This window comes from Pteropus medius, unplaced genomic scaffold (assembly GCF_902729225.1).
Source record: "Pteropus medius unplaced genomic scaffold, Ma_sr-lr_union100, whole genome shotgun sequence".
In the NCBI taxonomy this organism is placed as follows: Eukaryota; Metazoa; Chordata; class Mammalia; order Chiroptera; family Pteropodidae; genus Pteropus; species Pteropus medius.
Window position 1 is genome coordinate 492,309 of NW_024356333.1, and position 13,858 is coordinate 506,166.

The 13,858-nt window shown below is 42.4% G+C and overlaps 1 protein-coding gene across 9 annotated transcripts in view; it reads right to left on the reverse strand.

The window, feature by feature from the left end:
- Positions 1-13,624, reverse strand: part of ACTR3B (actin related protein 3B) — a 57,342-nt gene extending 43,718 nt beyond the window's left edge. For 4 of the 9 annotated variants that reach the window (XM_039861110.1, XM_039861107.1, XM_039861111.1 and 1 more), the window contains exons 1-2: positions 13,471-13,597; positions 217-272 (exon numbers count right to left, since the gene is read on the reverse strand). In XM_039861110.1, the coding sequence (XP_039717044.1) occupies positions 217-272; positions 13,471-13,514 (100 nt within the window). In that variant the 5' untranslated portion in view covers positions 13,515-13,597. Of the gene's footprint in view, positions 1-216; positions 273-13,470 lie in introns of all 9 variants that reach the window. The other 5 variants (XM_039861108.1, XM_039861115.1, XM_039861113.1 and 2 more) reach the window with 5 other exon arrangements.
- Between the last annotated feature and the right edge of the window lie 234 nt (positions 13,625-13,858).

Genomic DNA, 13,858 nt, shown 5'->3' on the forward strand with positions numbered 1-13,858 from the left:
GGGGGCGGGGGGGGAGTAGCAATTTCAGGTCACAGCTACAGCCAATAGCAGTATGCAGGAGCTAGGTGTCAAAATAAACGACCCTCCCCAGTACCCAGAACGATCTTCTAAAAGAAGATGGCAGTAAGTGAATGGAGCTTGGAAAACAGAATTAGGACGCTTAGAACAGTTTTGAGAAGACAACCCTTACAAGCCCGAGGGTGGAGCTTTACTTACATGAGGGGATAATGAACTGTGGCTCAGTGTTGCCTGCGTAGCCAAGCTTGGTGTACCTAAAAGCACAAAGTCATCAACAGAGGTTTAGATAACAATACTCTCCTCCAGAGCTCACTAACTAACGTCTTTTATTATATGCTCTCCAAGTCCTAAAGTATCAAGCCTCAAAATATTCCCTTGAAATTAAAAAAAAAAAAAACTTGTGATGACTGAGAATCAAACACTAATTTCAGATAAGCAAGCAGTTACAAAAATGTAAAGTATCATGCTTCTTTCTATTGGGAAAATTCTTGGACACATATATGAACACATAAACTACATTTGCGTATCTCTAATAACTGTAAAAGGGCTTCTACACTCTTAATCCTTATAAAAACCCTGTGAAGAAAGTAAACATTATCCCTCATTTGCAAGTGAGAAAACAGAGGGCCCGAATCCGAATCCGAATCCGAATCCGCAGGCGCCACTTCCAGAGCCGGCTCTCAGGGAAGTACACGTACTTCTCGAACTTCTCGAACTTTTGGGGAGCGGGGTTAGAAAACGATGACATAATTTCCTTAAAATGTCATGGCATATGTCTAGAAAAAGCTACTGCCGCCTCCCGAGGCTCTGACAGAGGCGTGTCTGCATCGGCTCATTCTAGAACGAGCCCACTTTCTGTCAAGATCCTTTGATGATAGATTCCAAAAGTCTTAACTGAAATGAATGCCAAAATACTATCTGTTCCAAAATCATTTGCTAATCTCTTAAAATTAACAAAAATTAAAAAAAATAAAAAAAGAGGTGGGGGGCGGGACCACCCCCCAGAGCCATCTGCTGGAAATGAGAAGTCGAGAGGACGCGTGTGCTCCTCCCTTCCGACGCGGCTGCTGGACGGAAGGGCGAGGTCTGCACAACGAGCGCCGGCTCCAGGGAGCGAGAACGCCGGCTGGCAGTGCCAGTGCCGGCCACGTTATCAATTCACGCGATTTTACACATTCTTTCGAGATGCTTGATACTAAGTGTTTCGATGTGGTCCAGATGCTAATAAATAAGCTTTATAATTTTAAATGTAACTTGCTATATGTTAATTTTACAACTTTTGAACATATAATGAATGAATAGGGTTTGGAAAGACACAAAAAGCAAGTCGGCTCCACTTAAATAACAACTTGCTGCTCAGTCTCCAGGGACCCGAGGTCTTGGTGCCCCAAAGGCCTGGGCCAGGCCAGGCTTGGAGACCAATCAGGCCACGGGGAGTTTCCACAAGGCAACGTCTATCTGAGCGCCTCCCCTATTCCACAATCCCCAAGTGCAAGTGTGCCGAGTTCCGGCTCCAGGGCTCAGTGGACCCACAAGGAGAGTTCAAAGCCAACCCGAAGCCCAGGGGCTTTCCAGAAGAAGGGCAACATATACTGAACTTTAAAAATTCCAGATCTTCCCCAACTCGGCCATCTTTCTGGAGTATATTCCAGACAATAAATATAGATAAACTGAATTACTGACCCAAGGCTAAAGAAGCCTACAGGGCCCAAAAAGCAGGCCGGAAATCACTAAAATCATCACATCTAAGTCTGTGTTTTTAACAGGCCCCCAAAATACATGCACCTAGTGCTTAAATAAGTCAACCTTCCCACGCTGTTAACTTTCTCAGTTGCATGGTGAGCAGAATGGAGTTCCTTTTCTTGACTGGATCTGCACCCCAGCACAGTACGTGGCACATGAACAAACACTCCATAAACATCTGCTGAATGAGTGCTTTCCAGAGGTCAGACTGCTGGGGAGGACCAGTGTTTGGAAGGGGGCATGCTGAGGAATAACCTGATGAGACCAGAAAAGACCAAAGACACTACGATCTACCGAGAAAACACTTATTTTTGTGTAATGGGGTTATTTTTTAAAAAAAAAAAAAAAACTGAAAAAATATAGTAAAATGCCAACATTTATTAAAATCAGGCACTAAGTGTCATTCTGACTGTTACGTGACTTTCTGTGTTTCTGAAAGGCAATAGTGCATTGCCCTGGTGAAGATCATGCACTCGGCACCAGACTGCCTGAGTTCAAACCCCAGCTCTGTCATTTGCTAAATATGTAACTTTAGGTAAGTTACTTTACCTGTCTGTATCTCAGTTTCTCCATCTGTAAGATGAGGGTAATAACACAAACTATCTCATACGGTTAGTGAGTTAATACATAAAAATACATAAATAGAGAAAAAGAGCACTAGAATAGTATTATCTACGTTTTCGTTATTATTTTTACTATTATTTTCCTGTCTGTTTGAAATATTTCCTCATTTAAAATCTTGACATTGTTTTAACGTGTGTCCGTGTCCCTAGTCACGTCATTTAGTCTTTCTGCTGTACACCACTCTACACCACACACACTAATTTGTCAGAGGTGTCAGTGAACCAAGCAGATACCAGATGTCCTTCAGCAACTGTCTCATCTGCGTGCCAAAGTTTTGTGCCCTGGAATCATAAACGATGGCCCGTGGCAACAAAGGTCAGGCTGCACAAATGGACTGGAGCACTTCGAGGCCACAGCTCTGAGATTCAGCTGGGTACAGATCACGCCACTTGGCAGCAGCTGCGTGAGGGACAGCGTCCCACGGCCAGCCTTCAGCGCAGGCCCCTGGCAGTGTCGCACGGGTACCTTAGCGGTAACATTAGCAAACAATGATTTTCATGACTGAGGCAAATTAACATTACATTATATTAATGTTCTTATGTATTAATAACTTACTAGTCAATCTTCGCTTACCATCCTAGTAAAACTACAATCACTAAAAACATTGGCAAAAGCACCAACTATTCAGATCACTTCGAATGCCCTTGAAGTTTTTTTCTTTGAATAATCACAACATAATGAACATTTAACTATATTTTTTTTTAAAGAAACATTATTTAATAAAATCTTTGTCAACACAGGCTCGTCCCAAACTTCGGTGAGAACCTACTGGGTAGAACGCTGCACCTGTGACCTAGGAGAATCTGCTGGGACAATCCAAGGCTGGACCGCACGCCCCACTGGAGAGGACCTTACAACGAAACGGCTCAACTACAAAAAGAACAGAAAGCAGAAGAAACAAGAAAAACACAACTCTTAAATATGGAGAGTGTTCAGGACACCATTTATGGAAACAAAGAAGCATCTTTATTACAAGGAGTTTGCTGGCTGGAAACTATGTAGCAGGCACATTATGAGGATTGGGGGCAGGGGGGACCCTGGTACTCAAAATGTTTCACACAATGTTTGCCCCTTAGAAACATGATTTCAAATTGAGTTTTTTGTTGCAGTATGGCCTAATGCTTACCCCCAGGCACCTTTAAGATCACCTGGGTAGGCTTCCAGGACAAGGGGCTGGTTAGACCATGTGGGAAGCTTCTGAACTACAGGTTCCCAGGGCCTGTCCCAGAATCACAGAGAAGGTACCTGGGCATCTATTCTTTAAGCGCCTCCAGTCCTTTTGCCCATGGTTCTGAAGGCCGGCCAGCTTGGGAAGCACCACACTGCATGGGAAGCGTTTATACAGTGCAAGCTTCCCACCCTCATGCTCACGATCCAACGAAATCGCCTACCGCCTAGCACGTTGCCAAACAGAATGCACCTATGATGCTGGACTTTAATACTAGTCAGAGCTCAGAAGAAAGGACTCAAATGTACCATTTCTGTCTTATTTAGAAAACTGTGCTTCGGCAGTCTATGAAAAATGTAGTAAACACTTTTCAAGTCAATATATTTATGTAATTAAAATGTGGTTAAAAAAAAAAAAGGCTCAATCTAGTAGTGGGGAAAAAAACGAGACCCCAAACAAAAACACTTACTTCTTAGGAGATGACGGCGGTGGCGGGTGGGGAGGGGATGGTCTCTAGATCAAAAGATAGTTAAAAACTAGAATCATCCCTATTAAAGTCAGAATGAAGCCAAGGAGTCGCACTAGCATGACTCTCATTTAATACTGTTTTGGAAGAAGAAGATAACACAAATCACAAACTAAATAAATGGAATAATACTAGGAAGGAGGAGAACAAAAATTTATTTCTAAATCATAATTATACACCTGGAATATCCAAGGAAATTTAAGTGAAAAACTAAAAGCAATAGGAATTCAGGAAGATGACCAGTCACTAATGAAAGAGACAAAACCCAACAACATTCCTACCTAAATGACAAGTAAGACTGCCCACCGGATGAAAAGATCCCACTCGACACACACGACGACACGGAATAACACCGCCCTCAACAGCAGTCTGTGCGATGTGCGTGAGGAGCTCTCCGCACACAAGCAAATGAGCAACAAATCGTACTCACACAGGAAGAGTCGACAGTTTTAAAAGAAACCTCAAGTATCACTAAATCCACCTACAAATTTAATGCAAAACCATTCAAATTCTGGGCCAATACTGAAGGAGATGGTGGTAAATTATACATGTGTGTAGTAAAGGTCGAAGAGTCATTATAAGGGGAAGTTTCGCCCTATCTGTCAAAATTTCAGATGCATGTGCCCTACGGTCCAAATAGCACAATTCTAGGAATTTACCCCACAGAAGCACTTTTACACGTATACAAAGATACACACAAAAAAATGTTCCTTACAGCATGATAACACCGAGACAACAACAAAAACTGGAAACACTCGAATGCCATCAAGAGAGGGTATATTAAATATAATCATTCAATAAAATGCCATACGACCATCGAAAATGCAGGTTTATGTTATTGCCATCTATAGATGTATAATACAGTTTGAAAGTAGTTGCAAAACGATATGTATTTTATTAAGTGAGGGCATATTTTATAACAGGGCCCACCATGCTGGCTCAGAATGTAGCATTAGCGATGCAACTTTAGGCGAGTACCTTAACCCTTCTGTACCTCGATGTCTACATCTGTAAAAGGTGAATAATAACAATTCCTACCTCACTGTTAATGTTACCATTTCTGAAAAATATTTCTTAATTGGAAAAGTAAAGAGGTCTCGTTATTAAATAATTTTATTGATTTTACTAATCAATGTTATTTGCTGTGTACTAGCAATCTGCCCTTAGTTTTTCTACTAGAGTTTTAGTATCACCAATTTGTGTGAACTCTTACATACTGAGGATACTAATGCTTGCTCCTATAGAGCGCTAACTTTTCCCAGTTTGTTGTTTACCTTCAGTTAAACGTTTTCTGAAACATAATGGTTTCAACAGTTTAGGTACTCAAATCTACCAATTACTTTCCTGAATGATATCTTTCATAGTTTCTACCTGAAGGAGTCCCTGGCTGTCCTTAATTTTCATATCGTTTCTCTTACAGTCCTATGTGGATCCAACACACGTGTACATAAAGAATCAAGACCACAAACTTTTACACTAAAAGCCTCTGGTTTCTTGTTTGTTTATTTGAACACCATCTTCCAAAAAGGCCAGCCAGCATGGTAAACGCACACATCATTCTCAGAAATACATGAACTATGCTTACCGACTGCCAGCCGGATTCTCAACTCAATGCCACCTTCCCTGCATCCCTGGACCTGAGACCTTTTTTTATATGGACATCAAGACAGATATGGAAACAGAATTAATAGCTGCATAAAGCAATACCAATAGTTACAATGCTGCCTTTTAAACAAATATGTTCTCATAGTTCAAACTTCAAAACACTATAAAAAGATATCCATCAAGAAGGCTCGCCCCCACTCCTACACCCACCTACCCCATTTCTGCCTCCTACCCACCTCCTAGTCGTATCTTCCAACATCTCCTTCTGTAAATACAGGAAGCCGATCCTTATTTGACCCAAACATTTTAAACGGTCCTTGTGCAAGGCTTTCCACTCTTCCTGTTAAATGCCACTACCTTTCCACAGCAGAACTTTCCAGTCAGAATTACTCTGACTGCTGTCGACTCAACATACTGATATATAGTTGAAATTCCTCCTACAACCATTTGTCTAGAACAGAAGGTGACAACTAAGTGCAATTAACATGTTAGAAAGTGGAAATGTCACATGTTCGAACAGTATGTTTCTAACGATCACTGCAGGGGGGTCCTTTTGATTGAGACCCTTCTGAGGCCCAGTCTCAAACCCCAAACTTCAACCAAAACAGCTCTACTCCCTCTTAAGATTATCTCAGTTAAACAAAATGTGACCATGCCTGTGAATATGGTTTTGATAAGACTAACATCATCCCTAGATTCTAATGAGATTTCTAAATACTACAAACTTCTCACACTGTACGATGTAAATTAATATGTGATCATGTTCTTCAAACGTTCCTTGGGTTGCTGAATAGAAAAGCATGGTCTCAGTTTGTTCAATATGTACATTCAATTTGTTATTTCACCTAAATCCAATATCCTTCTGTCTATTTGATCTGTAGATTTTACATTATCTAATATATTTGTCCATTCCTCCTTCTACAGGCAGCGGGTTTTTTTTGCTCTATGTTTGATAAATATAATTTCAAGCATTAGCAAGTGAACTCTGACTTCCAGGTGAAAATGGCAAACTAAACATCTAATTTCACTCTGTCCCAAAGCCTCACGAAAACCAAAAAAAAATGATTTTTAAAAAATGTTAACCAAAACAATATGGAGAAAAGAAGAAGGGGCAATAGCAAAACTGGCCCTGGGGAGTAGAGAATCAGAGGGACGAGGAAAGCAGCGGGCTGAGAACCAGCCACACGCACTGTGACCCTCACAGGCTTGGCCGCGGCCCAGGACATGTGGAGCTGGGACTGAAGGGCACGAAACATGGGCCCTGGCTGAGACTCCCCTCCCCTGCCCCACACTGCTGGGCATCTCCTCCTCCCTGACCCCAGCATCCTCCAAAACCTAAAGCCCCTGACACCAGAAAATTCCCCAACAAACACCCAGCCTCTATGGCCCTTGGTGAAGCTCAAAATCAATAAGCCAAATCGACACATTCAGAGGTTCCATCCAATAGCTCTTTAATTTTCTGACTTTTAATCATGAACAGGCATCCAGAAATGACTGACGTGAGAAAAGCCTCTATCATGAAAATACAGAGATGAAAACACATCAGAAAATCAAGTTGGAGGAAATAGGAACTGTAGGGGAAAAGCCCACCACACACACGCACGCGCACACACACACACACACACCCCAATATCATCAATATTTTATGAGAAGATATTACATTGAAGAAACAAGAATAAGATACTATTCAAAAAGGACATTTAAAAAACAAAAAGATCACTTGAAAATTAAAAATTTAGAGCAAAAATGAAAACTAAAGAGAAGGGCCAGAAGACGAAGTAAGGAATACTCTAGAAGAAAAGAGACAAAATGATGGAAAACAAGAGAGAAAAGATAAGAAAATCAGAGAAACAGCCCCAAAATTCAACACGTGAATAACAAGAGTTCCAGGAAGAGGACACACACACACTTATATTGATACAAACATCTAAATAAAATATGAACGTAATCTAACTACACATCAAAACATAATGCATCACGATCAGCTAGGGACTATGTCAGACAGCAAGAGTGGTTCACTATCAGGAAATCCATTAATACGATTCATCATGCGAACTGGCTAAGGAAAAAAACCACATGTTCCATTTATGATAAAGACAGCTGACAACATCCAACACCCATTCAAGTTTTAACATTCAAAAAAACAGAAACTGATGGCTACTTTCTTCACCTGCTATACACACATGCACATGTATACATGCATGTATTTGCATACACATGTGTACGTATGTATCCACACAGAGAGCAGCCCAGTGCCTTTTAGAAACACCAGAAGCTATCCCACTATGGAAAGGCACAAAAGAATAATACCCACTAACTCCACTAGTAGTCAACATTATTTTGGAGGTAATGGCAATTTCAGTATGTCCCCCCTACCCCCATCCCCCAAAAAAGGCAATTAGAGAGCCCTAGAAATGGAAAGGAGGGGATAAAACAATCTTTGTCAGTGACAAAATTTTGTGTCTGGAAAACCCTAAAGATAAAGGAAAAAATTCATGCAAACAGTAAGGGCGTTTTGTAAAGTAGCAGGTTATAAAATTAACACAAAAATAGTTATAATATATTCAAGAAAAACGGAAAATATAATGAAAGAGAAGATATCATTTATGACAGCAGAAAAGAAAATCACATGCCTAGGTGTAAACGCCCCAAGAAATCTGCCTGAGATAGACACAGTATTCCTAAGACACAAAATAGACTTGAACGAAGGGAAAGATAGACCATTTCTTTGATGGGGAGACTCATGGTCCTCATTAACTTAGAAATGCAATACAATCCAAATAAAAGTGCCATCAGGAGATTCTGCCCACGGAACTAGAGAAGTGGATTACAAAGTTCATTTGGAGGAACAACAAGCACAAATAGATGGGAAAACACTTTAAAAAAAAGGATGGGCAGGGAAGGCCAACCCCATTAGACAGTAAATTATCATAAAGCCTTGGCAATGAAAACTCTGTGGTACTAGTGCATGCATAGACAGATTAATGCACACAAAACAAAAGCCAGAAATAAACATGATTGCACAAATTTAGTACACAGTAAAGGCGGCAAATTCAAGCACTGCTTTGATTTTCTTGATTTTCATAAATGATGTTGAGATAAAGGGGATAGCCAAGAGGAAAAAAAGGCAGAATTGGCTCCAACTAGGTCCATTCCTCATACCGTATCCCAGGATAAACTCCAAGTGGATGAGAGATTCAAATGAAAAAGTGAAACCATTAAAAAAAAAACATAAAATATGAAAACGGGGGGGAAAAACCGTGTAACTATGGCTCAAAATCCAGAAACGATAAGGAAAAGATAAATAAATCTGCTTTAAAAAAATCTTTGCCCGGCAAAAGACAAATGATACATAGGGAAATGTATTTGCAACTTAAATCGTAAAGGTAAGTTAACAGCCTAGGTGCAGAAAGAGTTCACAGGCCTAAGACCGCTGTCCTTCGAAAGGCCTGCTTGCAAGCTCTGCCTCAGGCTGAACATGGGAACTCGTGTCATGGGGAATGGCGTCGCCACCGTTCCCGTGCCTAACCCACACAAACAATGCAGTTTATGCTGGACACCTGCTTTCTCTGTGTGGCTCTGGACTTTTGGTACGTGCTAGGCAGAGGGTACCATGATCAGCTCCCCATAAAAACACAGCTCACCCTCATGCCTCGCATGCCTTTCCCTTAGCTGTCTGTGCTCTGTACCTTCTCACTACAGTCCTGTCATCGTTCCCAGCAAATCACTGAACCTGGGGGTGGTATGTGGGACCCTGTACACACTCTAATATATGAAGAGCTTCCAAAAATAAAGAAGCAGAAGACCAAAAACCCACAGAAAAAAAATGGGCTAGAGAAACAAAAAGACAGAAAACAGAAATGCAAATGCCTCTTAACCATATGAAAAGATGGTTAAGATCATCTTCCCAAATAATGTAAGAAATTCAGGTTAATCCTACAACACCATTTCTTACCTTCTAGATTGGCAAAAATTTTTTTTAAATGGCAAAATACTCTGTTGGTGAGTTTGTAAGAAAACATAGGCACTCTCATACATTGCTGGTAAAGATACACACTGCTCAGTGGGATTTGACACTGTCTAGCAAAATGACGTATGCATTTACCCTTAGACCCAGAAACCTCACTTCTAGAAATATGATCCAGTGATACACCAGCAAAAAGTATACAAAAAGATGTGTGCATTGCACAGGCTATCACTGTAGTCTCGTGACAATAGCAACGTGCTCAAAAAATGACGTGGGCATGTCTGAAAAACTCAGAGACCAGGCTGAATGGCTTTCGTCAGCCGAATCTGGAACTGCTTAAGCATCAAAACAAACAATGACAATAACAGGTAGTAACCCACTGACTAAAGTAATAATGACATAATGGGTTATAACCCTTTGAATAAAATAACCCATGCAGACGATAAATAAATGCGGACTATAAAAAAAAGTGCTTCCTTATAGTAAAATGTTAGCTACAATAAACGTAAGTAATACTAGAGTTTTTTAAAAATCACAATTTTGCAACTATCACTGTAATAATCAATTAGGGCAAGAATCACCAAAAGATACCGGGAAAAAAATGGGTGAAGGTTTAAGGAAGAACAAGGTATTTACATAATCTCAAAATCTCTCTCCAGAAATGACATTAATTACAAAAGGGAAAACAATAGCTGTACAGTGAAGAAACCCAGTGGACACTGCCATTTCCAAATAACCCGAGTGAACCTCATCAAGAAGTAGGCGAATCACTGTCATAAGCCTCCGATAAGATGCGTGAGTTCTGGGAAGCTAATGGACAGCGCAGTGGTTCTAGTTAGCAATGCGGCATCATATACCTTAAAGTTACTAAGAGAGTAGATCTTAAACAGTCTCACCACAAAAAAGAAATGGTAATTACCTGTAGTGAAGTGTTAGCTAACATTATGGTGAAAACCATTTTACAAATATATAAATGTATCAACACATCAGATACCTTAAACTCACACAATGTTATATGTCAATTACATCTCAACAAAACTGTGGGGAGATAAAGCCTTCTGATGCGATGAGCTAAGGACTGATGTCACTTCTATGGTATTTCTGACAAAAATGCAGACCCTGTAGCTGTCACAAGGAAACACCAGACAAGCCTAAATTGAGGGACATTATCCACGGCATCTGCCTGCCAAAAATGTCAATGTCTTGAAAGATAGAAAAAGACCAAGGAACTGGCCCAGTTCGATGAGCTAAAAAGACATGACATCCACAGTGTACCGTGCTGGATGAGGGAGGGGAGGGGAGAACCCACAAGGCACATGGGGCCATGCACGTGAATCCAGATCGTCCATGGGATAACACTATGGCATATCGTTACGTTTTCTGATTTTCATCATTTGACTGTGATTGTATGAGAAGTTCCTTACTCTCAGAAAGTATACACTGAGGTATTTTGGTATAAAACCACATGACGTCTGCTACCTATACCCAAACTGTTAAGAAAAATAGTAACACAGATATACAGAGAATATTAATAGCTGGTGAAGCTGCATGAAGAATATAGTTTTTTGGTATACTTCCTGCAGCTTTTCAGAAGATGAGAATTTTTTTTTAAATAAATATAAAAAATACAAAAATATTCATTAAAAAAGTTTAGTTATGAGAAGTGAGACTAGTATTTGTGGATATTTGCTGAAAACTATGCTGCCTCGTAATTCAACGAACAAAGCTTTACCTTCGGAGCAAGCAGATCCCTTGGTCCTACTACCCTGGCCCCAGCATATCTGTGTTCGGAGCTGGTCTCAGGGTTTACTAGAGGATGCTAGGCTACCAGCGTGAAATTTATTTGCTATTAAAAATACTATTTAGTACACTGTCTACTGAATCATTAGTGTCCACTATGCATAGTTCGATGTGAATTTCTCTTTTAGAATTTAGAACTAGGAAAAGCTCTTTCACCTGAGAAGCAGGTGCTTCTCTTCTTCCCCGATGACAGGAATTACATAACTGACAATGACTCCTATAATTTTGTCAGACAGAAGACTACGGCAACCGCTGGCCTACACCTTAAGGTGACTCTCCAGCCCTTAGTCCTGCTTATTTTTATCTGCATGTGATTCCTTTACATCTTATTTTGAGGAAAAAGTCCATCCAAAAACCATTTTAGCTCTCTGAGAAATGTAAGAACTACTAGTATGCTTTAAGTAAATTTAGGCTCTTCCAGGCTGTTCCTTCTGGCCATACACTGGCCACAGGGAATTCATGACTGACCAGTCGTTTCCATGACAGAATATGTCCATATGAAACCCACTGGGAAGATTCTCTGCTACTAAGTCGACACCAAAGCCTATGATAGCCTGAAGACAATGCCATGACTTTGGGGCCTAAAGCAATGATATATTGAAGTTATCCATCCAAAAGAGCCAAGTTTCATTTATCACCAACCTCACAGGGTCCAAAGTGAACACGACGTTGTAGGTGTTTACAGCAAGGATGAGACAGGTCCCCAGCTACTAATATGAGAGGTGACCAACTCGGTGGGCATTATTTTACTGCTATACCAAGAAATGCTTTGTATTTCCATAGTTTGACAAGACCAAAAATACAAAAGCAAAACTCTCACGTGCAGAAGTATAAATGAAAAACACTTTTTCCTGTTGCCTTCACTCCTGACACGATCAGACCGGGTGGGTGTGGTGTGAACACTAGACTGAGAGGAGGGAAGTGTAGGGAACTTGGGGGGAGCGGGGTTAATACCAGTACTGATTTGGACTTGTGTTCTGAGCTGCAAAATGACTTCTAAAATAAAGAGCCACATACTTCTGGTACGAGCAAAGAGGCAGTTTTGGTTTTTTTTCAGCCTGTAACCACTACTGTGGCTTCAGCAGCAAAAGAAGAAAAAGAATCAGTAGGAGATGGACTGCAGCAAATTAAAGACACCCCCACAAGGTTGTCAAGGAAACCAAACCAAGTGTGCTTCTCGATGGAAAAGAATCAAGGCTAAGGTGAACATGCCACGGAATCTTCGGTGACAAAAAAAAAAAGATTCAAATCTCGTCTTGAAAAATCTTTAAGAGGCTAAATTGACTTCCACGCTATTTTATTAAGTACTTCATCTATAATGCAAGCGGGCAACCTTGAATTTCCAAACTACCAGCTGGACAGATTCAGTAAGCACCGGCCAGCCAGCTAGGCTTGGGCTGCTGGGAGCACGGGACATTTTTCGAAGATCTGTTTTGCATATGTTAACATCTAAAGTAGCAATGACACTCAAAAAGTAAAGAGGGGTCAAATATACCACGAACAGGCATTCCCAAATTTAGACTTTTTCAAAATGGAGGTGTGGGTGTTGTATTTTTTTTTTACATCTCTTTTTAAGCTAACAGGCAAGTCTACGCAAACTGAAGCAAGAGCTTGGCCCAAGCGAGCCATGCGATACTGGGGAAGGACCGGGCGGGCTGCAGATAAGGTGTCAAGTTGACAGGTGGATGTAAACACCTTCCTAGTCAAGCGGTAAAGAGTCGTCATCAGCGAGGAGCGAGGACCCGCACTGGGGCCGGTTTTAAGGACGTCAGGAGGTAGGGGCGCCGATGGGCAGGCAGGAGGCAAGCACCGTGAGAGGGTCTGCGGCCACCCGCCCGAAAGATGGCATTCCGGGGAGGCGGAGAGGGGCCCGCGCCGGGCGCCCGCGAGCAGGGGCGGGAGGCGAGGCGAGCTGGGCGCGCTTCTGCCTGGACGGCCCGGGTCAAGGTGAGTGACCGCGCGGCCTCCAGGCGCGAGGGGGCGCGCCGCGGGGCAGGGGCGCGGCGCAGCGGCTCTTACCCGGTGCCGCAGTCCACCACGCAGGGAGGCAGGGAGCCCGCCATGCTCCGCAGGCGCGCCGCTCGGCCCACGCGGGCGGCCCCGCAGGCCCCGCCGCCGTCCGCTCGCCGCCGGCTCCCGGGAGCCTGCGCAGCGCCGCCGCCGCCGCGGGAGCCCGGATGCTCGGCCGCCGCCCACGTGACGCCGCCCGGCGGCCAATCACGGCGCGGCCCCGCCCCGCCCTATGCCGCCATCTTTAGTGCTGGCGGTGCGACCTCGTTGCCCACACGTCCCGACTGGCAGCTGAAGAAGCTGGAGGGCTATTTTTAACTGACCATCCGCCAACGTGACCCGGTTTGCGAGACCTGGCTCCGTCTCATCCTGGAAATCTGAGCTCGAATGTCACCTT